At 39.2% G+C, this 27,637-nt stretch overlaps 1 protein-coding gene and 1 pseudogene across 4 annotated transcripts in view; one reads left to right on the forward strand and one right to left on the reverse strand.

The window, feature by feature from the left end:
* Gas2 (growth arrest specific 2) overlaps window positions 1-27,637 on the forward strand; it is a 128,811-nt gene that overhangs the window by 13,186 nt on the left and 87,988 nt on the right. For all 4 annotated transcript variants that reach the window (XM_060367224.1, XM_060367225.1, XM_060367226.1 and 1 more), the window contains one exon: window positions 11,390-11,511. In XM_060367224.1, coding sequence (XP_060223207.1) covers window positions 11,390-11,511 — 122 coding nt within the window. The remainder of the gene's footprint in view (window positions 1-11,389; window positions 11,512-27,637) is intronic.
* Window positions 107-3,613, reverse strand: LOC110559238 (heterogeneous nuclear ribonucleoprotein A3-like; annotated as a pseudogene).

Below are 27,637 nucleotides of genomic sequence, written 5' to 3' on the forward strand. Positions count from 1 at the left end.
CTCTCTCTCTCTTTTTTGAAACCTTCTGCTACCATATCCACCACTAGATTTATAACCACCACTTGAAGACTGCCTGAGCTTCTTTCACCTTCATGCAGCCACAGTATTATTGTTGTTGTCTGCTATAATTTCCAAAGTCATTACAGTTCTCATCACCGCCATAGTTACTGCCACCAAAATTTTCTCCTTCATTGTAACCACCATACCTACCACCTTGGTTTCCATACCCTGTTCCGCCACCACCATAGCCTCCTCTACCATCATAGTTGCCACTGTTACCTCCAAATCCATTATATCCACCATCACCACCTCCACCTACCTCTGCTGCCACCACCATAACCTCCTCTCCCATCAAAGTTTCCCCCACAACCAAAGTTAGCCCCACACCTCCAAAGTTTCCATCACAACCCATAAAATCACCAGATCCACCTCCATGGCCTGTCTGTGATCCAGCAGACTACATCTCTTGGTTAGAAAGGGCCTTTTTCACTTCGCAATTATGCCCATTAATACTGTGGTATTTCTGAACAACAATTTTACAACTGTGTCATGATCATCAAAAGTTACAAAAGCAAATCCTCTCTTTTTTTTCCCACCCTGCCTATCTTCCACAACTTCTATGATTTCAGTCTTGCCATACTTTTTAAAGTAGTATCTCAGATCATATTCTTAGGTATCTCCTTTAATACCATCAACAACCTTTTTCTTCACTGTTAAATGGGTACCAGGCTTTACAGAATCCTCTCTAGAAATGGCTCTCTGAGGTTCTACCACAAGCCGACCAAGCACACATGGCAGCATCCACCTCTTCAGTACAAAACCCCTGGGATGTTTCGTTTGGGGACCTCATTATCACACAGTCTGTAAGTATGCCCCATTTCTCAAAATGTTCTCTTAAGCTATTGTCAGTGGTGTCAAATCTCGGACCATGAACAAGCGTCTTCCTTAGCTGTTCTGGCTCCTTTGGATCATGGCCCTCAATCTTGAGGGAGATGGACTTTTTAAAAGCATGATTTATTTCAAGATTCTCTGAAGAACAAAATGGTTTGATAGATAAGAAGATACTTGTTTTGCTGATAGATGAATATTCACATTCATGTGCCCAATGTGATAGGTGATATTGTAATTTTCAGATACTATAATCTTGCTTAATCAGTAGCAAAAATAACACCATTGTAGATCTCTAGGTTTAGAGATAAAGGTGCAATAATAAACTGTTAGTCAGGCTCAGCTTTTGTTTTAATACTGGCTGTCCTGTGGGAAGTGTGCTAATTGAAGTGACCAATATGACTCACAAGAAAGTCACTGTGTTTTCGATCGCTCACATGTCCTTACGTATGTTATAGGAAATTCTCTATGTAGCTCTGCTGCATTTCCTGATAGTAGCTGAGCCATGGACTACCTATATGTGTAATAGTTAGGGAAGGCTGACTAGGTCATGAAGATTCCACCGTCTTCAGTAAGAAATGTGTCCTGGGCTGCCCCTTACATAGAGGTTCCTTTTAGCCATTACTGACAGGTCTGTTCCACATTAAACACACATGTTCTGTTTCTATTGTAGGCTGTCAATTCTGTTCCTTTTACTCATGAACCAAGTATTGTTAACTCATTATTTATTTCTCTAAAATGTACCATGACACTAAAAGCTTATGCCAGCAAATCTTGAGGAAAATTTTAATTATTGCTTTGAGCATAGAGTGTTAGTAAACAAACAGCCCCTGGTCACAGCAGTTATCCATAATGTAGAATTAATCACATCTAACTCTGATTGGCAGCTGAATTCTAAGGATTGTTTTGGTCTAGTGTTGAGACAAACATACTAACAAATAGCATGTCTCTTTTAAGTTTTTACATATTTAGTTTAAATATACTTTCGCTGTCTTATATTAGTTTTTTTTTTTCTGTGATGCTGAAGCTACTGGTACTGTATTTTAAGAAAGATTTAGCTGTTAAGCCTTAAAAAGAGCAGTTTATTAATGGTTGTAGGTCTTCAGGATAAAGATGTACTTGTTTATATCTATCTAGAAATTAGTATCCAAGTTACTCCAAAACCCAAGTTACACTGAATTGATTTTACTTTTATTTAGAAAATGTATTGATAGTTTTTATGATGGAAAGTTCCACTTTTCTGCTCTTTCTATATGCATGGAAAAGAAAATTTAACTGTTATCGATTTAATATGAGTGTTATGTGTTTGAATTTTTCAATTATTTCTAAAAATCTACTGCATTTTTCTTTATTAAAAAGTAAACATCTAGCCAGGTATGGTGGTGCATGCCTTTAACCCCAGCACTTGGGAGGCAGGGGCAGGTGGATGGATCTCTATGAGTTCAAGGCCAGCTTGAGCTACAAGAGAGTTCCAGAACAGCTAGGTGTACAATGAAAACACTGTCTCAAAAGTTAAAAATATATATACATTTGTCTTTTGAAGCTGATGTTATCAAACACAGATGTTGTCCAGTAAACTTAAGACAGAAGAGTCTTCCTTCTGTAGAGTCCTTTTCATTGGGTTCCTGTCTTCTGAGATCCTTGTGTTCTTGGTGTAAGTCAATAAAAATTCCTTAAGAAGTGTCCTGTGTTTTGTCAGTGTAGACATTTATAGGCACAGATTCCTATTCCCTTGCTTCTGCCCTTCAGAGCAGTTAGTGTGTTTGTTTTTAAAAAGTGGCTTTTCCAACAAAACCTACTTTGCCATCTCTGATTTAAATGTGTGCTAGTTTTGTGACTCAGCATGTAATAGATCCTGGTCTGGAGTTCTGATGTAATGAGTTTTTATCTCACACTCTTCAAAATTCAGTCTCGAAAATACCAAGTAATTTGAGATAAGGTAACTCGTCAAAAATGGTGAATAATTTGTATTGTACTAGAAAAGTAGTCATGTTTGAGTTTTCTAGTATGAAAAATAAATTGAAGTTGTAGGGTACAGAGATATTAGAGTAGAGTTTGCTATTGTAGCATCAGAATTATCTTTAGACATTGAAACTATACCAGCTTTCTTCTGCAGTGTTTCAAAGCAGACATTAGAACATGGCTGAGTGATCATCTCAGCTATGTTTAGGCTCCCTGGAACATTTCACAGACTGTTATCTTCAGTCCCAGGATCCTCTTTTTCTAAAATGCTTTCTGTGATGTTTCTATGTAAGGAAACAAAACAATTAACAGTATCATTTGGAAGAATGCTTTGCTGTAGGAAACAGTCACTGTATGTTCAGTAAATATTGAAGTTGTCAAGTCAAATCACTGAGGGCATAGACTTTGAACCTCAAAGACATGGGTCAAAGGGCTATGTGCTAATTGCGTGGATTTGTTTAAAAAAAAGGTAAAATAACATGCACCCTGTAGTACTGTGTTCACATGCCAGCCACATTGTATCCAAATAGCAAATGTGATATTAGATAGTATATTAGATATAGTCTCATGTTTGGAAAGCCAGTATTGCTAAGTTTTGGGGGAAAATACATCCCTTTTCACTCCAATAGAAGATAAAAGAGTCTTTGCCCCAGCCCTCATATAGTGCCAGTCAGAAACATTTTACAGGCTGATAGTCAGTCCTTATGAAAATTATGTCAAAGATATCTTGGGAGATGTTTACTGATGTGTAACGATCAGTCATGCTGATTTTAGTTATCCAAGCCCTCCCTAAAAACATGTAGGCTAAAAATACTGAGGCTGATGCTAATTTTGTTCATTTCCCTTATTGCTACAAGGGCCAGTGACTTACTGAGTTATTTAGTGAGACTCCTTGGTCACTATGTAACTGCCAGCTATCAGTCAGGACTGAAAAGATGTCAAATGAGAGTTCACTGCTGTGGATGTAGAAAATAATTACATGACTTTAGGATCAGTGTGCCTTACATTGATATTCTAGCCCATGGCACTTACAGGTTGAAACATCTGGTTATCCAAGATGGTTCAGTTATACCCATCTATCACTCTTGTTTTTCGAAATGTGCTAAGACATGGGAAAGGTAGGGCTGAGAATGTGGCAATGATATGACTCCAGAGATATTTTACGGAGTTTTTCTAATCTAAAATGTGAAGTTGCCTAACACAGTAAGATCAGGAAGGCCTGATCTGTGAAACAGAGATCATTAATGTTAATTACACATTAATTTTACTTAAGGAATTTATTCTTCACAGCCTGCTTTTTTGGATTTGTTGTGGAAACACTCAGCTGGCATTGTATTCTGATGTGATCGTTGTGGAATGGAAGTGAAGTAGTGCATCATTCCATAAAATCATTAAAACTGACTTCTTACAATTACATAGTTCATTGAAATATATATTTAATGACTTAATACTTGGATGGAAAATATATTACATGTAAAGGATTTTCTAAAATAGAACTTTTCAGTCTTGCATTTTTCCTTCATTTAAGGCAGTACATTTCAACTATAAAGTATATAACAGTCTCTGTTTTAGCCAAAAGCCCCACCTTTCTAAGCTATAAAATATACAGAATTGAAAGCTGACACCTAATATATTCTTCATTGGATACAGATGTTTAGTATAAAGGGTTTTCAAGTGTTCATAGAGAGCAGGACAACGGACACTTGTGAGATCCAAAGAAAACTAAGTGAAAATTGTAACTCTAGGCAAATTTCTGATGCTTCTTTAATGAAAACTATTTTTTTTTCATTATTGAAAATTCAATTTATTCTAATCATCTAGTCACTTGAAAATATGAGGAGGAAATATAAAAATGCTATGGAGTTAACCAAATGAGAACAAATCAAGCTCCCTTCCAGAAGCAGAATATTTTCTAAGCAATTTATAAAAGAATCATTCAACAAAATCAGCTAAGAAATTTGTATAAAGTTTGTTTATCTTGATATATAAACACATCTCAATAAACTGACAATTTTAGGCAATTATTTCTGTTATTGATGTTTTATGACTGCTTTTGAGATAACTTTCTTCTCATTAGACTAACATAAGGAGTACACTATACAATCTTTCCTGCTGGCCTGTTGTGTTTCAAGATTCCTATGCTCATTTCTGAGTTGACTGAACTCAGTGTAATTATGAAATATAAGCAGCCTGCACAGGGGAACTTCTGTGGTCAGCATTGCTGCTTTGCCACCTGCAGAAGTCATTATCCTAACTGGAGGCTAAAGAATAAGCTATCCAGCAGGGAAAAGGAGAATGTAAGAACTAATTCCTTTCCCCTCTTATATACCACCTTCCACACACAAACACATTGCATGAAAGTCATTTTAAACAGATGTTTTTAAAAACTTTCAAACATTAGATACTATCAGTTGAACCAGTTTTTCTTTGAATTATGTGGCTGTATGTAAGTACAAAGGAATTGTATCTCCTGCACTTTTTAAAAATTTATTTATTTATGTTTTTATTTTTCTAGAGTTTATATTTCTGTTTTCTTTTTAAATATATTTTATTACAATTTATTCACTTTATATCTCAGCTGTAGCCCCCTGCCTTGTCCCCTTCCAATTCCTCTTCTGCTCTCATGCCCCTCCCCCAGTCCACTGATAGGAGAGGTCTTCCTCTCCTTCAGTCTGACCCTCGCCTATCAGGTCTCATCAGGACTGTCTGCATTGTCTTTTTCTGTGGCCTGGTAAGGCTGTTTCCCCCTCAGGGGGAGGTGATAAAAGAGCCAGCCACTGAGTTCATGTCAGAGAAAGCCCCTGTTCCCCTTACTAGGGTACCCACTTGGAGACTGAGTTGGCATGGGCTACATCTGTTCAGGGGTTGTAGGTTATCTACTTGCATTGTCCTTGGTTAGAGTATCAGTCTCAGAAAATACCCCTGTTCTCAGATATTTTTTTTAGTTCTGTTGCTCTCCTTGTAGAGGTCCTGTCCTCTCCAGTTCTTTCTATCTCCCCCTTATTTCATAAGGTTCCCTGAAATCTGCCCAAAGTTTAAAAGGGGAACCCTACTCCATTGCTGATGGAGGTTGTAAACTTGTACAACCACTTTGGAAATCAATTTCCGCTTTCTCAGGAAATTAGAAATAGTGCTACCTCAAGATCCAGCTATATCACTCCTAGGCATATACCCAAAAAATGCCACACCATTCAGTAAGGACATAAGCTATGTTCATAGCAGCTTTATTTGTGATAGCCAGAATCTATAAAAAACCCAGAAGTCCCTCAACAGAGGAATGGATACAGAAAGTGAGGTACATTTACACAATGGAATACTATTCAGCAATTAAAAACAAGGAAATCATGAAATTTGCAGGCAAATGGTGGGAACTAGAAAAGAACATCCTGAGTGAGGTATCCTGGAAGCAGAAAGACACACAAGGTATATACTCAGTTATAAGTGGATATTAGGTATATAATAATAGGATAAATATACTAAAATCTGTACACCTAAAGAAGCTAATCAATAAGGAATACCCTGGGCAAGATGATCAATCCCCATTCAGAAAGGCAAATAGTGTGGACACCAGAAGAGAAAGAAAACAGGGAACAGGACAGGAGTCTACCACAGAGGGCCTCTGAAAGACTTTACCCAGCAGGGTATCGAAGCAGACACTTTTCTTAAGATAAGAAAATAAGCCTGTGTGTTATCTAGTGTTTGTTTTGAAGGTTTTCTAGACATTTTATTTGTTAATTTATATGGTTACAGATAACATTTACCTGGTGCTCATCACATAAACACATAATACTTACCTATGTAGGAGATGTCATTTTTAAAAAGAATTACATATTTGTAGATGAGGCCTTGACCTTGAACTGGTCCTGCTTCTCCTGCCTTCTGAGTGCTGTGCAGCTCCAAGCCTATTGGTTCCAATACTCAGTAAGGGACTCAGTGCTTTGTATATGCCAGACAAGCACTGTACCAATCAAGCTACATTCCAGTCCTATAAGAGATTTAAAAAGACACATATCAAGAGGTTTATATCATATTGAGGAAAGTAGAGCTTTATACAAAATATGTTATTTGCAATGGAAGAAAATGTTTGATATGTACCCAAAACAAAAGCTATTTGTGAGAATGACTATACAGAAGAAAGTATTGAACCCTAGAAAATCAGTTTCAGAAAGCAGAGGAAGAGGAAATGGAATTCAGCCAGGGGGAATGAGTGTCACTTAAGGCAGACCAATTCCAGGAAGAGTGGACAGTCTGTGAGGGTCTTATCAAGGTAGTATGTGGAGCTCAGGCAGATTTTGAAGTATTTGATGAGAAAGATGGCCAGAGGCATCAGTGGAGGCCATTGGGTATTGGTATACCAATGCAAAGATTTGTGCTTTGTTTTTTTTTTTTTTTATTCCAAGGTAGAGATGGGATAGAAAGTGTTTAGTAAAGGTGTCTATCTGAGTGAAGACTGTACCAAGGAACACTGCGCAGTGGTACACTGCGCTAAAAAGTGAGCGAAGACCTAGGAAACAGCCCTCAGCCCTTGGTTGCCATCATGTTAGTCATCAGACCATGATGACATGGGCAAAATCCTGTTGACAGCTTGAGTCAACAAGATTTGTGACTTTCAAGTTGTAGGTAATCAAGGCAGGGGCAAAAACACTAAAAATGAGGATCCAAGCAAAGGAGAGGGCCTGGGGAAAATGAGTTGTGGCAGCTATGGAAAACCACAAGTGGTGATTCGGTTGACGTGGTGGGGGGATCATAGAAACTAAAGGTGGTAGAATTCCTTGTGCTGTGGTAAAAATGTTCTGAAATTATGATGATGACTATACATTTCTGAATATATGCATAGCATTTGAATTATGTACATCAAAAGGCCAAATGAGAAAGGCTATGGAGTAGATCTCAGTAAAGCTATCTCAAAATTAAAGAGGAAATGGAGAAAGAGAATATACTCTGGGGATCATCTCAGAAAGTTGAATGTCTAACTAGGATTTAGTCAAGTGTAGAGATGATTGGTTGAGGACCACAGCTTCTGAGAGCAGTGGTGGCACAGTAGGAGCTCCAGACATAATTGCCATCTGAAGGCTGTGCTCAGAAGGCAATGCTCAAACTGCCCAAATGGTTTTTATGTTTTTACTTAGAGTTTATCTTTTGCAACAATCTTACCTGGATCTTAATCTCTCTTAATCAAGAATAACACATTGATTGAGTTTAGAGATGAAATTTAGCATAGTTTAGGTAAGGGTTAGTATAGTTTAGATGAGGTTTAGTGGCATTCTTATTGGGGTTACTTGTGATGGTTTATTTATGTACCATCGTTTTCTTTAAAAAGAACAAAGTGTGTGTGTGTGTGTTATATGTTCATGTGTGTGCCTGTATGGTGGTTATATGGTGTGTTTGTATAAGCTTTAGCTTAATTAGCTCAGAGATCCACAGCAGGTGTCCTCCTCAGCTGTATACCTTATTTTTTTAAATTATACTTTATTTATTTTGTATCCCCCCTCTAGTTCCCTCCCTTCCTCCCCCTTCTCCACACACTCTTTTCCCCAAGTCCACTGGTAGGGGAGGGTTTCTTTTTCTTCCTTCTGATCCTAGTCTGTTAGGTCTCATCAGGAGTGGCTGTATTGTCTTCCTTTGTTGCTTGTAAGGTTGCTCTCCCCTCAGGGGGAGGTAATTAAATAGCAGGCCAATCAGTTCATGTCATAGACAGTCCCTGTTCTCATTACTGTGGAACCCAAGTGGGCACTGAACTGCCATGGGCTACATCTGTACAGGGGTTCTAGGTTATCTCCATGCATGGTACTTGGTTGGAGTATGAGTCTCAGGAAACACCCCTGTGCTCAAATTTTTTTGGTTCTGTTGCTCTCCTTGTGGACCTCCTGTCCTCTCCAGAGCTTACTATTATTTCCCACTTCTTTCATAAGATTCCCTGCATTCTGCCCGAAGTTTGGCCATAAATCTCAACATCTGTTTTGATAGTCTGCAGGGCAGAGTCTTTCAGAGGCCCTCTGTGGGAGGCTCCTAACTTGTTTCCTGTTTTCTTCACCTTCTCCAAAGAGGTGTCCATCCTCTTTGCCTTTCGGAATGGGGATTGAGCATTTTAGCCAGAATCCTCCCTCTTGATTAGTTTCTTTAGGTGTACAGATTTTAGTAGGTTTATCCTAGTCCTGAACTAAACTAGTGTTAGCAAATTAAACTAAACTCTAAACTAAACGAGCACTAGCGAAGTCCAGAGAGCCTCTTGCTTTTCCTCCTCAGTGCCAGGTTAAGAACCTGGACCCCTTTGCACAAGCTTCTTTCCTTCCCCCTTTCCTTCCTCCCCCCTTCTTTCTCTCCTTCTCCCCTCCTCGCTCTCTTATGTGAGTGCTAGGCCTCTGAACTCAGGTTCTCATGCTTGCATGACAAGCACTACACAGCTGAGCCATTTCTGTAGCCCGTTTTGTTTTGATTATTTTTTTGTTATTGTTGTTTTTATTTTTGAGATAGGGACCCATGTATCCAAGGCTGGTCTTCACTTGAAATGTAGCCAAGTACTCTAGCAATTGAGTTGTTGTTGTTATGAATAGATATGTCACAGATATGATATACCAGTTTTGCTTTGCAGACCAAAATAACTGAACAAGCTACCAAAGGTAAGAACTGAACAAATTACATGCGTTACATGCTGAGAGTCAATGTGTGTTTTACTTATTTTAATTTTTAAAAATTTATTTATTTATTACAGTTTATTCACTTTGTATCCCAGCTATAGCCCCTTCCCTCATCCCCTCCCAATCCTACCCTCCCTCCCTTTTCTCCTCCCATGCCCCTCCCCAAGTCCACTGATAGGGAAGGTTCTTTTCCCCTTCCATCTGACCCTAGCCTATCAGGTCTCATCAGAACTGGCTGCATTGTCTTCCTCTGTGGCCTGGTAAAGCTGCTCCCCCCTCAGGGGGAGGTGATCAAAGGGCCAGCCACTGAGTTCTTATCAGAGACAGCCCCTGTTTCCCTTACTAGGGTACCCACTTGAGACTAAGCTGCCATGGGCTACATCTGTGCAACAAGGACATTTGCTAAACCACATTCATAGCAGCTTTATTCTAGGTTATCTCCATGCATGGTCCTTGGTTGGAGTATCAGTCTCAGAAAAGACCCCTGTTCCCAGATTTTTTGGTTCTGTTGCTCCTTGTGGAGCTCCTGTCCCCTCCAGGTTTTTCATCTTCCCTTTCTGTAGAAGATTCCCCTCACTTTGCCCAGAGTTTGGCTATGAGTCTCAGTATCTGCTTCGATACCCTGCTGGGTAGAGTCTTTCAGAGGCCCTCTGTGGTAAGCTCCTGTCCTGTTCCCTGTTTTCTTCCTCTTCCGATGTCAATCCCATTTGCCTTTCTGAGTAAGGATTGATCATCTTACCTAGGGTCCTCCTTCTTCCTTAGCTTCTTTGGGTGTAGAGATTTTAATAACTTTATCCTATATTAAGTGTCTAATATCCACTTATAAGTGAGTATATACTTTGTATATCTTTCTGTTTCTGGGATACTTTACGCAGGATGAGCTTTTCTAGTTCCCACCATTTGCATGCAATTTTCATGGTTTCCTTGTTTTTAATTGCTGAGTAGTATTCCATTGTGTAAATGTACCACACTTTCTATATCCATTCCTCAGTTGAGGAACATCTGGGTTGTTACCAGATTCTGGCTATTAAGAATAAAGCTGCTATGAATGTGGTTTAGCAAATGTCCTTGTTGTATACTTGACTATACTTTGGATATATGCCTAGGAGTGGTATAGCTGGATCTTAAGTTAGCATTATATCTAATAGTCTGAGAAAGTGCCAGATTGATTTCCAAAGTGGTTGTACAAGTTTACATTCCCACCAGCAGTGGAGGAGGATTCCCCTTTCTCCACAACCTCTCCAGCATGTTTTGTCACTTGAGTTTTTGATCTTAGCCATTCTGATGGGTGTAAGGTGAAATCTCAAGTTTGTTTTGATTTGCATTTCCCTGATGACTAAAGACATTGAGCATTTCTTTAAGTGTTTCTCTGCCATTCCATATTTGTCTATAGATAATTCTCTGTTTAGCTCTGTACCCCATTTTTTAATTGGATTACTTGATTTGTTGTTTTTGACTTCTTTAGTTCTTCATATATTCTGGATATTAGCCCTCTGTCACATTTAGAATTGGTGAAGATCGTGTCATTGGCTGTCATTTAATAAATTTTTTTATGTATTTCTGGAAATATAGAATCCCTGGGAAGGCTAGTTCTTTGAGTCTCATTGACTGGTTTTCATTTTCCCTGGTTCCTAAGTCTAGGGAATCTTTTACCTAGGATACCATTTGTCAAATTGACATGAAATACAATTTCATACACTTAGAATGACTATGAACTGTTGAGATTCCAACCACAAAATAAAAACATAAAATGTTAAAGAAATCATTCTATGGTCATTTCAGATAATTCACTGAGAATTAATAGAAGAAGCTCCTAATGAAATAAAGTTTGTTAGAGTGATTCTGATGTCTGTACTAGGGAAATATTATGTTTTTTATAATTCTACTTCTTGTTATTTCAGGGAAGGAGATAACTGCAGAAACCTTCATGGAGAAGTTGGATAATGGTGCCTTGCTCTGTCAGCTTGCAGCAACTGTGCAGGAGAAGTTCAAAGAGAGCATGGATGCCAACAAACCTGCCAAGGTAAAGTCTCCATGCAGAAGACACTGATGAGAGTCAGGTACTCCTGTGTGGACGTTCCCCATGCAGAAGACAGTACTGAGAGTGAGGTATCTATGTGTGGATGTTCCTCATGCAGAAGGCACTCCTGAGAGTGAGGTACTCCTGTGTGGATGGTCCCCATGAGGAAGGCACTCCTGAGAGTGAGGTACTCCTGTGTGGATGGTCCCCATGAAGAAGGCACTACTGAGAGTGAGGTACTTCTGCAGTGAGTAGCTTTGCAAAAGATATTGCTGAGATGGACATGCCTGTGCATACAGTCCTCCTGCAGAAGACACCGGTGAGAGACTGTTGTCCTTGCAGTTGGGGCCTCTTTGCAGACAGCTGTCCTGAGAGCAGGTATTTAATCAATGACTTATAAAAAGGGTTCAGTATGAGAATTAAGTGTAAATGGATGCATCGAGGTCTGCAATAACAACAAAGCACAGAAGTTAGTTTGTAATTAGGGGACATGCCATCTCCCTTCTAATATACAAATTACATAGCCCTTTCAGTGAATCTAATTGGATGGAAGAATGTGGAAAAGTGATGCTATTCTAAGAGGGCATTGTTTATAAACTGGCTACATCTGTGGAAAAACAGTGCAAGTACAACTATGTCTTTGGACAATAAAAAATAAATAAATCAAGGAGAAATGTTTACTGAATAGATCTTCTTTTCAAATGCAGTATGTCAGAATCCTGGTGTAATGTAATGTAGTGTCATGTAATTCATCTGGAATATGAGTTTTGTGTGTTTTAATAAGTAGTATCATTGAAATAATTAACTTTAGGCAGATTATTTTACTTTTTAATTGTTCAGTTTTTTGGTTCTAATCTTTTTATGTTGCAAGCATATTGGGGTCATATATTTGATAATTTTGTATAAACAATATAGATAATAGTTTTTCTGATTTTGAATATATAAGGGAAAGAAGAAAAACGAAGTTGAAATGACATTGAAGTCAGTGTGAAGGGGATGACACACCCAGATTCTAAACGAATCCCACACCTCTGGTAGTGCAGAGGTGCAGGGCACACATGTGTTGATCACCAGGCACTTAGCTTTGATGTATTTCATTCTTACACATATATAAATATGTCTTTATTGTTTAGGGTTTTATTTTTAAGTTTTTATTAACATATGTTGGATATGCATACCAATGGATTTCACTATGGCATTAAAAAATATATATCAATTTCCAAACTGTTGTGTACCACACCAAACCTGAGCGTCAGTCGTTTTTCTTCAAAGTAGTCCTGTGATACTATCAGTTAATCCAGTGCCTTGCATGCTCTGTTACCATGAGCACCACATGACTGATGTTAAGAAACAGACTGCATCCCTGCCTGAACATGCTGTCTTCTTGCCTATGGGATGCTTCCTGGACACAGTTGTCAAAAGCTAACCAGGAGAGAGGTGTTCTGAGCTGCAGGTAACTGATGCAATTTCTTTTCACATTTTTCTCCCTCCATTGGACGGTTGCAGATTCTAAGGGATTTGCACAGGTCCCATGACTAGAAAGCAGCTGAGCAAAAATGTAACAGACACCCTCCTTCCAAGTCGACACCCTTGCTTCACTGAGGAATGTGCTTTATGTAATTCTTCATATTAGACAATTTCCTTATGCTGTCATCGCTACTGTAACGGAACAGACCATTGTCTAGTTTAGCAACAAGAAGCTTTATGACGAAAGGAGAAATATTTGTACAGAAACTTACTCTGAAGCAATTAGGAAAGAGGAAAAAGGTATTGTCGCTAGGTTTTATTTACAGGTGTTGTTACCCTGCATTTTTATTGCTTGTTGTTGGGAACAGTAAGACCAGATCCGAAATAGGGTCAGGATCATGCAGAGGAAAACCATCCTGCTAAGAATTCTGTAGCCTTCTTTGGTTTTGTTTGTTTGGGAAGATGACTTTTTAAGCAGAAGCAAAAATCCACAGAGTTCTAATTATGCAACAGGGATGTGTAAGACAGGCTCAGAGCATGGGCCTGTGGTTTAGAGACTTTGGCTGGGTACTTGCTTAGCTTGAGATAGCATGTATGAGATGTTAATTGGCTGTGTCTGGGTCTTAGTTTTTCCCTCTAGTTTGGAATTAGTACTAATTACTTATAATATAGTAATTAACAGCTCTGGATAAATAGCATATACCTTGCTGTGTGAACAACGCAGATTTTGAGAAGTTGAAAATCAAAATGGTTACATTACAGTGGCCATTATTGTCCGTAAGTATGTTTTCATTATATCATTATACTGTGCATTTCAATCCAGCTGCATCCCTTCCCTACATGAAGGAGGATTAACATGACCCTTACTGAACCTTTCAGATTAACTAGAGGAAAATTAGTGCTCTGTAAGTCTGTATTTGGCATGAAGTCTGCTTGAAATATATCCATAGACATTCACCCCTGTCCTCATGGTAATGCACAAGGTGCAGAGTGTTGAGATCAAGAGTTTACAACTGTTTACAACTGTTTCTATGAGAAAATTATAAAATAATAGTAACAAGATAAAAATTTTCTTGCAAGTTTATGAGAATTGCAGTGAGATTTTATAAAATTTGGATTTTCTGAACCCCAGTCTTTTTAGTTAAATATAACATAAAACTTTTCTATGGTTGTGACAAATTTATTTTAGTCTACAAGTATAACTTTGTTTTTAAAGAGAAAATTAAAATGTAGTATCATTCCATTTCTAGTGCTCGAAAGCCTAAATTTAATGAGTCCATTTGGCACAGTAGCTCATGGCTGTATTTTCTTTTGAATCTTTGACAGAATTTATGTATTTTGCAATGGCATCTTAACTCAAAATATCATATACCTTGCTGTGTGAACAATATACCATTTTCAAAAGATGATTATCAAAATGGTTATTATTGCAGTATTATTATTATTTATAAATATGTTTTTGTTAAACTGTGGTTTTTTTATCCAGTCTCTCTCCCTCCGTAGTGAAAACAGACACATAGGAGAGCTTGGGCATACTAGTACACATCTGTCATCCCAGCATCTGGCAAATGGAGGCAATAGGATGAGGAGTTCACAGTCATCCTTGTTGTCTGTATAGTTCAAGACCAGCCTGGGCTACATGAGACCCTATCTCAGAGAGAGGAAGGGGAAAGTAAGGGAAGAAAAAAAGAGAGGGAGAGAGATGGCTTATAAGATAATACAATATTTTGTTACCATTCAATCTAAGTCTTTATTAAATGATAATTTACTAAAACCCACAAGTTAGGAAAACATTTAATATTCCCATACAGAAGAAGACCCTTTCAATTGTGCATAAATTACAATTGTGCTACAGCATTATGTCCATTATGAGTTTGTTTGTGTGTATGTGTCTCTGTATGTCTTGTATACATGCATGTGTTTGTACATATGTGTGTGAGTCTTTCTATGTGTGTGTGCATGTATGTGTCTGTGTGTGTCTCTGTGCCCACATGTGTCTGTATGTGTCGGTGTATCTGTGTATGAATGTGTGTATATATGTGTGTTAGTGTTTGTGTGTTTCTGTTTGTATGTATGTGTGTGTCTGTGTATATGTGTGTTACATGTGTTTATGTATTCACATGTCTATGTATATTTGTGGGTGTTTGTATGTATGCTGTGTATATATGTGTGGTATATTTTTTTGTGTTTTTGTATGTGTGCAGTGTGTGTGTTTAGTGTTTAGTGTGAAGTAGCTTTCTTTCCCTAGAGTACAGTGAACAGTTTAGGTCAGCTAGATAAGAACTGGAAAAAAGCCTTAGAGCATGGATTTAGTTTGTGTGTTTGTATACCTGTGAATACATGTATGTTAGTGTGTTTGTATATGTGTATTATATGTAAGTATACTGTATATGTCAGTATATGTATGTGTGTATAAATGTGCATGTGCTATGTATAATTAGTGTGTGTGTGTGTGTGTGTGTGTGTGTTGAGTGTGCATATGTGCGTGCATGTGTGTGTGTCTGTGTGTGTGTGGTGACTATCCTACATTTCATACTGAATTTAGGAACAATGACAATGACAACAGATGAGCTGGTCAGCTTCTCCTCTGAATTAGCTAATGACATCATACCCAAGAAGCCGTTAGTGTTTTCTTCTCACAGCTTTAATTTTATCTTCCCATTCTCCAAGCATTATTTTTCTTACTTTTTTTGATTGATGATTCATTTGGGAATTTTACAGCTATGTAAATATGTTTGAGCAAGTGTATGCAATTTGTAATGGTCAAGGCTTTCTGAGTTAAGAATTATTTAATGTTCTTAATACTTGAAAGCAAGTTGTGAGATACGATAGACATTTTATAGGCTTAATGCTTCAGCATAGATTGAGAATCTTTTATACCTGCTTGGTTTGGTGAAATGCTCCACTTAAGAAGAAACTGTATTCTGTCATTCCCTTCTCAGAACATTAATATGTTCAGTTTAGAACCAGCCTGTCCAAGGTGCTACAAGTTTTGCCTTTGCTTAGTGGACAGTTTCCTCATATAGTATGGTTACAATAAAGTCAACAGATGCAAATGGTAGATCTGTGAACATATTTGAGCCAAGTCTATAGCAATTTAATGTAAAATTTGGCTTAACTAGTATATTATCAGAACTTTATGGATTTGCTATTAATATCAGTCTGAACATCACAGGATTTGAATTTCCTGAATGGTGAAAAGAAATATAAATGTAATCTTTCTCTGATATCCTATATTTCAGTTCTTGATTTTGCTTGTGTGTATGTATGTGGTGTCAGTAGTGTGTGTTAGAACGGTCACTTGTGTGGGTGCACGTATACCTGTCTTCTTTGGGGACTTCCTGCCTTATGTATTAAGGCTGTGTTTCTCACTTGAACTCAGAGATCACCTCAATTTAGCTAGTATAGCTATCCAGCTTGACCTAGGATATCAGTATCCCAGGATCTGTGGTTGGAGGTTACCTGTAATGCCTACCTGGTATTTATATTGGTGCTGGGGCTCAACTTCATCTCCTCACACTTGTGGTGAAAGTGTGCCCACTTTGTAGCCCTCTACACACAGTAGGGCACTGTATGCATGTGGTATGTCAATATGTCCAAGTATATCATATAGAAAGAGGAGCGTTTAGTAGCTCAAGGCTGCAGTATTTCAGGGAAGAAGCTCCACATCCATTATGGAACAGAGGAGGGTGAGGATGTTCACATGCTGTCTTTTAATTCCCACACAGCTCCTATCCTGGACTCTGAAACTACAAGTATGTGTTTAGGACCATCCCAGGGTTCCCATTTATTCATTCCCAATGCTTGGGATGTTTATGTCTTTTGAAACCATCTTGTTCTCATGTTTCATAACAAACACTGAGGTGTGGACCAGTATAAGTTTATAACATTAGGATGCTGAAATGCCTGTGCTCCTTGTGAGTTACAGACCTGGAGGAATGTACAGGATAATACAGGCTCTGTGTGAAGCATACGTAATTGGAATTCTAATTGTATATAGGATTTATATAGTGATATAGATATGGGATTTCTTTTCATAAAAATTAGGAAAGCTAAATTTTCCATTTTAATACATGGAAGCCAAGTAACAGAATTATTGATTGGTACATGAGTGTAAAGCTCTAATTTTGTTATAAGCCCTCCTTTCAGCTTAAAATCCATTAATCTTTTATGTTGTCTCTGAGTGTGTGGAGATGTGATGGGGATTCCTTTCCAGATCACACAATGAGTAGTAGTTTGAAGTTGATATTTTCACAGCTGTGCAATTTTCTGTGGTCCTTGTACCACAGAAGAACTCTTCCAGGGCCTGGAGAGGTGGGCCCTTAGGCAAGAGCTGCTGCTGGCTCTCTTCCAGGTAAACTGGAAGGTCCTAGCACCTACATGTGATTCCCAACTATTTCTAACTTTATTTCTGAGGGTGTAATGCCCGGTTCTGGTTTTGCAGCCACGAGACATGTATGTGGCACACATACATACAGGTAGACAAACACTCATACACATAAAATAAAATATTAAAAAAAACAGAACTTATTAATATGCCAGGAACTAAGAACTTTGATAATTTATGGAGATATCCATTGCACCATGAATTCAGGAAAAATCTCATAAAATAACCTGTATATACTGGAAAGTATTCTGCTCTTGGTGTGCTCTTAGGTACAGAGATGTCTCTCCCTATTATGTTGAAGTAGCTTTCTTTCCCTAGAGTACAGTGAACAGTTTAGGTCAGCTAGATAAGAACTGGAAAAAAGCCTTAGAGCATGGACTGGAAATGATACTCTTTTCCATTTACCTTGGACCCCTGCTTTACAGTTTAGTTCTAGATGGGTTCCCGGGATATCTTTCTGTTGTTGTGGTATAGAGCAACTTAGGGGGTTGGCTTTTCATTCACACCTAAAGACCTTTGCATCTGAAGCATATTTAGGTTTCCAATGGTCCAGGCTTCTACCAGAGCTGATTGGCCTGATTCTGTTCTGACAGCAATATCCTTATAGTTAGGCTCCTCCATGCATTCTTACTCTCTGAGATTCTCCAATTATTAAAATAGAAGGAAATTATTTCAGTCGAAGCTCTGACCTTCCTTACTCTCCTGTTCTTCATCTCTACTGTGGTTTAATGTGAGGTGTCCACTACAGGATCACCACATGTTTGAGCTCGTATCTTCAGCACGTAGTACTTTTCAGGAGGTTGTGGAATCTTTAGCAAGTGGCGCTTCACTGGAGAAAGTAGGTCGCTTGGGGAGGGCCTGGAGGTTCATCGTCTGGATTCACTTCCAGTTTTCCTCTCTTTCTCCTGACTGTGGAGACATGTCACTTACATACAGGGCAGGCTGCTATGGCTTCCCACCCCACATCTTGATGGACTGAATCTGTGCTTAAGCCATGAGACAGATCTTCACCTCCTGTATGCTGCTCCTTGTCAGGTATCTGCTCACAACACAAGATGCAAAATTTTACTATAAAATGTATCTTGATGAGTCCTGAGTGACCTCAGACCCACGCCCAGGTGAGATGTGCACTGTACTCTGACTGCCACATTACATTTTCCAGGTTTTGACTTACTTTCTCCAGGAAAACACCAACTAATATCACTGAGTTTGTGCCAGCCTCAGTTCTTCATGGGCATTCCCTGGTCTAGTGAGTGTTCACGGTACCCATTGCAGTATACTCTTGGGGACGTCAGTGCTCTCAGGGCAGCTTGTTGTCCAGTCATCATTCATTCTTCTGATTTTATAGGTCCCTTCTTGTCATTTTCAGACTATCAGTGTCCTGATTTCATTCAGAGAAATACACTACATGGTGCTTGAGATTCTAAATATATATCGAGGGTGTATAGCTAGCTTGCCAGGAATTTCTGAGTCTTTCTGTGAGATGAAACACAATCTATTCCTAGCTCACTGTAGTGTTTTGACACCGGTGAGCCTTTCAGCCCTGGTTTAAATGTAGGTTCTTGGATCTTAAGTTAAGATGCATAAGGACACAGCCACAGTCCCAGAATAGCCCAGAACAATGGACACCCTCTTCTTCTAAGTCAGGAGAGTGATAGCAGTGACCAGGCCTCCTAGCATCTGTTTGCCCCTGGAGACTGAGTTCCACTATTCCTGCCTCTGGACTGCCCCACAGTGGAAATGTTAGGACAAGACCTATCGTCCAGAGGCCAGGCATGCTCAGCTTGCAGCCTATGGGTCACATGTACCCCAGGATAGCTCTGCGGATGACCTGACAAAACCATAACTTTTCTTATTTAAATATTATGAATTTCATTCATGGGTTCCTTTTTAACTTTGTAGATGGTGATTTCCTGTTGCAGTATCTAAAGCTTGGTCATGCCTTTAAGCAAAGGTCAAACCAAGTCATGTTACTCTCCCAACTCCTTATTTACAGCATAGCTATTCTGTGGAAAATGCTTCTACATCTGATGGTTCACTTGGGAATGGGAAACCTGACTGATTTTTACAAATTTAACAACAGAAATTTTGCAAATTTCAAAATTTATATTTGCCTATAATGAGTTATAAAACTGAAATATTTTTCTAACATATTAGTTTTTTTAAATAGAAAGGTTATATGGCTTTTGTGTTCCTAGTGATGATTCTAGTATTTTTCATATTATATTTTAATAACTAAATTGTTTTTGTGGTGCTCGGGCTTAAACCTAGGCCCTTTCACTAACCAGGAGTGTGCTCTGCCACTGAGATAAACCTTCAGCATAACTTTTCCCTGCTTAAAAAATATCGTTTATGTGTTTGTGTGTATGAGTGTGTACATGCATGCACACATGCGTATCATGTATATGTGGAAGGTGACGTCACCTTGTAAAAGTAGTGAGTGTCAGGGATTGAACTCAGGTAGGGCATCAAGTTGGGCAGCAAGCTCCTTTACTCTCTGAGCCATCCTGCAGGCACAAACATTTTAAGTAAAGAAGATGGCTGAAGACTACATAATTTCAGGGTGATACAAGAGGTCGACGAGTGTACTGAACTGGCCAAGTACAATTGGAAGAGCTCAATTTGCCTAAAGGTGAAGATGGGCATAGAAATCAGCATCTTAGTTGGCAGCATCCATTCATTTTAAGGATTTAAGGTTATTTCTGCAGTGTTCTACAGCTCCTTGTAGAGGTGATGGGCGAGTGACAGCAGCTGGGGCTGTGTACAGTTACTCAGCTTTGAGAATTAGCAGAGAGTGACCACCAGAGGCTCACCAATAGGTCCCTAGAAGACAGTTCTGGCCTGAAGTGAGGCATTATTCCAGCAGTTAAGGTTCTTACTTTCTGAAGGAAGCATAGAGCTGAGATCATGTTTTTATATATCTTTTTCATAAGTGATGCTGATTGCCCTATAAAGTAATGAGTGAGACAGGAATATGAAAAGGTAGTTTCTTCTCAGGATCCCTAATTAGCCATCTATCCAAGTACCATTTAACAACCAAGGTAAGAGCAGTATGTATAAAAATGTAGGAGAGAGCCTGAAAATTCCAGTGCTCAAGTCATGTGTGATGACTGCTATCTACTCTGAGAATTTGTGACTTTATTGCCTAATGGTGCTGACAAGGGGATAAAAATGTAACATAGCCAGGTCCTCATTTTATATACTTTATCAATTCAGAATTCTACCACCTGTAAATATTGTACAGCTGTGATCCATGTGTGTGTGTGTGTGTGTGTGTGTGTGTGCGTGTGTATATATATATATATATATATGTCAACACATGCACTCACATATTGGGAATGTGATGGAAGGTTGGTTGATGGGTTCATGCATGGTCACATCTTTGGTGCCAAGGTTTCTGTGCATGTGGTTGGTTGTTAGAAATACAGATGCTGTGAAAACTTTCACAGCCAACTTAGTATACACTGTAACAATGCAGTGTTCCTGAGACAGCTCACAAAACTATAGAAAAGTTAGTTCAGTCCAGGCAGAGTTATAACTATGAGGAAGGGTCATTTCCTTGTGTGGCTGAATTTAGGGAGGATGCTAAACTAGAGTAGTGTCCATTGGTTATTATTTCACTTTTATTGGAACTCACCTACCACACCCACTTCATCTTCTTTCTTGTTTGTTGCACACTGTTAGATGATAGCTCCCCATAAGAGCAACCTTTCTAAATAAGAGAAAGGCATTATGCCCCCTACCTTAGGTTCTCTTTATTGGATAATATGCAATGAGGTCTCTAAGCCAGGCAATGTCAGGAGAGCATTCCAAGCTCTACTTGATGCCCACTTAGAGCCCCTTTCCCAAGGAAAGGAGAGATAAGGAAAGAGATGGGCTGTCAACTACAACATCTGCTCTAGAAACCAGCCTGGATTCCAGCAGAAACTGGAAAAGGGCCACCCTTCAGGAGGTGGGAAAGGCCACCTCTCAGGAGGCAACACCAGTCTTGTCACAAGCCTAAATCATAAGGTGCTGTTTGATAGTATAAACAAGTGCCATTCAAAACACATGGAACAGTAGATGCTGAGACTTATGGCCAACTGTTGGGCAGAGTGCCTGGAATCTTATGTAAGAAGTGGGAAATAGTAAGATCTGGAGAGGACATGAACCCCACAAGGAGAGCAACAGAACCAGAAAATTTGAACACAGGGGTCTTCCCAGAGACTCATACTCCAACCAAGTACCATGCATGGAGATAACCTAGAACCCCTGCACAGATGTAGTCCATGGCAGTTTAGTGCCCAAGTGGGTTACATAGTAATGGGAAGAGGGACTGCCTCTGACATAATCTGATTGGCCTGCTCTTTGATCACCTTCCCCTGAGTGGGGAGCAGCCTTACCAGGCCACAGAAAATGACAGTGAAGCCACTCCTGATGTGATCTGATAGACTAAGATCAGAAGGAAGGAGAGGAGGACCTTCCCTATCAGTGGACTTGGGGAGGGGCATTCCTGAAAAAAGGGGAGGGAAGGTGGGACCGGGAGAGGAGCAGGGAGGGGCTTATGGGGGGATACAAAGTGAATAAAGTGTAATTAATAAAATAAAATTAAATTTAAAAAACACATGGAACAGAAAATGAAACAAATTAACACTTCAGAAAACTGTTAAAAATTCAAACAAATTCTTAGTTGGAAAAAAGTTAAGCACAAAGAAGTTCACAAATACACGCACACTGACATACAAACAAGCACACACATGAACATGCACACAAGTGTAAGCAGATAGACACACAAACCGATACTAGCACACACATACCCCCCCACACAGAGGCAGACAGAAACAAATGCACAGGCACAGACACATGAGCACACACATGCCCCCCCACAGAGGCAGACAGAAACAAATGCACAGGCACAGACACACCAGCACACACATGCCCCCCCCCACAGAGGCAGACAGAAACAAATGCACAGGCACAGACACATGAGCACACACATGCCCCCCCACAGAGGCAGACAGAAACAAATGCACAGGCACAGACACATGAGCACACACATGCCCCCCCACAGAGGAGACAGAAACAAATGCACAGGCACAGACACACGAGCACACGCATGCACACACTTCATGTGAGTTACTTCCAGGCATTAGCTGAGTTTGCTCCTTAACAGGAAATAAATCTACGGGATTTTTCCACAATGACATCATCTCTTTCCCATCAGGCCCACTTCCTGCCTTAACCACAGTCAGGCTCACTGGCAAGAGAATTGAATGTTTCCATGATATCCGATAGTACTAATTTTAGTCATTGCTTTCAAGGCAGGAGAATGTAGAATACAGTGTCAAGAAAAATAACTCTCCCCATATGGAAAACGAGAAATTAATTGTTTGAAAATGAATTGTTTCTAAATGGAGAAATTCAAGGCATTTGAGCAAATCAATAGTGACTTTGCAAGCTATTTTGTAAAAAGAACACTCAGATTTTTAAAACAACAGCCTTTTATAAGGAACTGAAAATTACAGAAAAGAGGTATTTCTTCATTTACAAGTGTCTGAGGATTTCTGGGTAATTTAAAATGTGAGTGCTTATGCTATTTCTCTGTGTGTGGTCCAAGGAGAGTACTTTGTTACATCACAGAGAGGTAATTTACAATGTGCAGAGCTTCTAGCTCTCTCCGGAGTCCTCTGGGGCTATTCTGTGAATGCTTCCTTTGTTTCAGTTAGCAGTTCGGATATGCATTCTGTTTCATGCATGAAGCTGTCTGGGATGCGTTTTGTGCTGGCTTTATTTCACTGGTCATGTCTAATTTCACACAGCACAGACTGCTTGTCTGCTGGATGTATTGCAATCATTGTCTCATATTAAAAGCAAGTGATAGAGTGGCACATTGAAGCTGAAGGTGTGAGGAAGTCTAGAAATCTGGCTCAGGCTCGAGTGCTAATAAAGAATAAAATTCTCCAGGTGTGGAGGAAGAAAAACCTCTCTCTGGAGCAGACTGCAGGAAGTCTCTGAGTATGCTCTGTACCCAGTCTTGTGAGGGGTACTCAAGTCCCCATTCCAGATCAGAAGTACTGTGTCAGCTTTCTGTGGATAGTGGGTGGAGTTTGCAGATTCTCTCGGGTGCTGCTTTTAAATTCATGAAATAAAACAAAATGTCACAAACAACACAAACCAACCCAACTTTATTGAAATAGCTTCCAGACACAGAAATGATCTTCAAAACAGTAAAAACAAACATGAAGCACAGCAGAAGCCTCAAGGCCTGCCTTTAAAACCTCACTCTGACATTAGTTGAAATAAAGTCTGTGATGTCTGTACAGAGAGAAATATTCTTAAGTGTCTGCCACCTTTGTAATTCAAACAAACCCCATTTTTTTCACTTGATAGGCAGGAACTTTTTTTTACACTGGTAATGGGGGCATGATAAACCTTGTTGCTTACTAAAATAAAGATATTTTTACTCATCTCAAATTCAGAGTCCCTCTAGTGCAAGCTGGGAATATGTCCATGGTTCCAGCTGGTGTGGAGAGCTGTCAAAAATGTAAACCTCAGACAGGGCTTTATAAAATAAAAGAGAACAGTTGGAGATTTAAAGCAGGAAGGATAAATTTTTACATTTTACCTATATCATAAGTGACTGTGCAGATATATCAATGTATGTAAATATACATGTGTATATGTGTACATATCTGTATTATATATGTATGTGCATATATGTGAATGTGTATGTAAATATGTGTGCTTACACATACATATGTATATATGATATGCATGTGTGCATTTACACATATATGTATATGTGTGCATAGATGTATATGTGTGTATGTATACATTAGTATACTTGTGAGTATATATTTATGTGTTTGTGATATGTATATGTGTGTATATCTGTGTGTATAAGTATATATGTATTGTATGTATGTCAGCATACAGGTTGTGCTTCTTCAGTGTAAAACTTGAGTATTCCACCCTGTTATGATGTCATAAGGAAAAAAAAATCTCACATCTGATCTCATGTGACCTGTTATAGTCAAGCAGGAGCCCTGAAGATAAAAAGTAAAATTGCAGTACGCAAAACTATATGTCTGAGGTGCATAAGAACATAGATGATCATCTTATAACTCAGTTCTTCTCAACATATAACATCCTTTCACATTTATGAAATATTCTGAAATCTAAGCCCTCACTTCTTAGAGGCAAGCCAAAATCTTTACTAACACTGTAGCCCTCCATGCTCTGGTACACAGCTGCCCATTCAACCATATTTCCTGTGGTCTCCCTTACTTTCCTTTGCTACACCTTCTGTAAATGCATCAGAAAGTTATTTATAATTGATCTTCTATCTTTCTAAGGTTGCACCCCTCACTTAAATGAGACTTCTTCCTCACTCTTCAAACATTATCTTTTTAGACTAGGTCTTCCCTGACTGGCAAACCTACCCCACAGTACCTTCCAAGATGCTTTGTAGCTGATAAGCCTTTATGTGATAATTATTCACAAAATATTGATACGTGGAAATAGTAAAACATCTCTTAATCCTTTTAGAGAACTTCTTGCTTAATTAAGTGACTGAAAAACTAATATAGGAAATGAACTTATCAATACAAAATAGTGATGGATGTGTTGTTGCTGATTGGTGTGTTATGACATTCAGCAACTCATTCAACATATGTACACTGTATATTTGATGATATGGGGCAAGGTATGGATGTCAACATGATCTTGCTCCTGTAGTCTAGAAGGGAGAATGACAAAAAGCTAATAATTAAAACAAATCTCTTTTTATTTTTTTAATTTTTATTTTCTATATTAATTACAGTTTATTAACTTTGTATTCCAGCTGTAGCCTCTCCCTCATTCCCTCCCAATCCTACCCACCCTTTGGCATTTTCCATGCCCCTCTCCAAGTCTACCTCCCCTTCCATCTGACCCTAGCCTATCAGGTCTCATCAGAACTGGCTGTATTGTCTTCCTCTGTGGCCTGGTAAGGCTGCTCCCTCTCAGGGGGAGGTGATCAAAGGGCCAGCCACTGAGTTCATGTCAGACACAGTTTCTGTTTCCCTTACTAGGGTACCCACTTGGATACTGAGCTGCCATGGGCTACATCTGTGCAGGGGTTCTAGGTTATCTCCATGCATGGTCCTTGGTTGGAACATCAGTCTCAGAAAAAAAAACCCTGTTCCCAGATTTTTTGGTTCTGTTGCTCTCCTTGTGGAGCTCCTGTCCCCTCCAGGTCTTTCATCTTCCCCTTCTGTATAAGATTCCCTTCACTTTGCCCAAAGTTTGGTTGAGTCTCAGCATCTGCTTCGATACCCTGCTGGATAGAGCCTTTCAGAGGACCTCTGTGGTAGGCTCCTGTCTTGTTCCCTGTTTTCTCTCTCATCCAATGTCTGAGTTGCTGGAAACTACAAGTGGCTTAAAGAGAAATACCCAACGTAGTTTTGAAGAAGATATATGTTAGAGTATTCTGAAGTTAGGCAAGCAGAGAAGAGTACAGTGTTCCAGTCAGAAGCCATGTGGTGGGTCATGATGACTGAGAGAAAGGAAAGAGTATATCTGCATGTGTGAGTGGCGTGAGAGAAAGTTGAGTGTGAGACAGGAGCTGACATTTTTGTGCTATTGAAGCATTTTAAAGACAAACGTGATGGAATCTTCTCATAAGTGATGTTGGCTGAGTGGAGAATGGATTGGAAGGAAAAAGTGCAATGGTGTTGTCCAGGCTAGGTAAGAAATAACAGCCATGCTATCTAGGATTTAGAGCGAGGAACTGAAAAGTAGGTGGCTTCTGCATGACCTTGAGAATAGGTAGATGTGCAACAATCTGGAAATGAGTTGTATAGTGTGGATATCAAAGATTAATCTAGTGTTTTGAGCTTAGGGAAACATGAATAAATACATTTTTGTTTGCAATTGGAAAGGAAGGTGAAGTGTAAAACTGGGGCTAATTCACAAAGTAACATGCCTCTGTCAGTAAATCCCCCAGGGATGCAGGCTGTGGCTCCGATCACATCACTGCTTGTACACTGATGGAGAAAATGTACAAGCAAATGATTAAAGGAGTTTTTCTATTATTGAATTTTAGTGTTGGTGTAGAGTGTATGGGGATTGTTTTGTTTCGTTTTTTGTTTTGTTTTGTTTTGTTTTGTTTTGTTTTGTTTTTTTCACATGACCTGAAAAAGTGAGCAAGGCTTGAGCCTTTGGGTTGTGTTTGTAGCTGGTGAATGCAACATTCCCCTTTAGGAGGCTAATCTGATGGTGGTAGGGTAAGACCCAATCAACCCAACCCAGGAATGGAGGGACATTTTACAGTCTACAATTTTTAATGCCTGAGACATTAAGAGTAAAGTATCATGTGAGCTGGAGTGATGACTCATTAGGGATAAATAGAAAAAAAGAAAGGAATAGTCAGAACAGCTGGGATTGATTTTATCCTGTGAGTGCAGTGGGTGTATGTCTCTCTCTTTCCCTCTCTTTCTCTCTCTCTCTTTCTCTCTCTATCTCTCTCTGTGTGTGCACACATGCATTATAGCTGAAAGTAATCTTGTTTGTGTGCCAGTATTTCATAATTTCTCGTGTGTCTCATAAGTTACAGCTTTTATACTAGGTGCTGGCATAAAATTCAGAACCATTCTGAATGTATCACATTTCTCTTAAAACTTTTAGTCTGGAGAGAAAGTCAGTGGGCTTCAAAAACAAAACAAAAACTGCAGGTATAAGGTGGATTTTCATCAACTGAATGTAGACTTTGAGTGCCACTAGAGATGAGCTTTAGCTGAGCAAGAGATGTGTGGATGGCAGAGAGAAAGACTGGGAGAGCAGGTTGTAGTGAAGGGCGGGGGCAGGGTGCGCAGAGGTGGGGACAGACCCAGCAGACTGTAAGAGACATGGGGGGCAGCGGGAGGGGCCAGGCTCCTGAGAGCTGTAGAAACCTTTTCTGGAAAGGTTTGATTTTAAAGTTTAAAGTACCTGTGTACTAGGGAGTCACTGATGACTTTAAGCATAGGAAACAATCAGATTTGCCCTTTGGAAACCCCTCTCCGATTAGAGCAGAGATGGAAAATGTAGGTAGAAGAAAGAAAAAGCAAGTTGTAAACAGAAAGCTTTTCTTTTAAAGTTTAATATACCTTGTCTATGTGTTAATTTATTGTGGTGATTACAGATTGGACAGTATTACTTGTCCTCATCATGAATTTTGTAAAGGGCCTGAGTATACACATACATCTGAAAAAAATATAATTGTTGAAAATAAGCTTTGATATGGGAATCACAGTAGTACCCTTCTCGCTATCTCAT

This window comes from Meriones unguiculatus, chromosome 14, assembly GCF_030254825.1.
Source record: "Meriones unguiculatus strain TT.TT164.6M chromosome 14, Bangor_MerUng_6.1, whole genome shotgun sequence".
Taxonomy (NCBI): Eukaryota; Metazoa; Chordata; class Mammalia; order Rodentia; family Muridae; genus Meriones; species Meriones unguiculatus.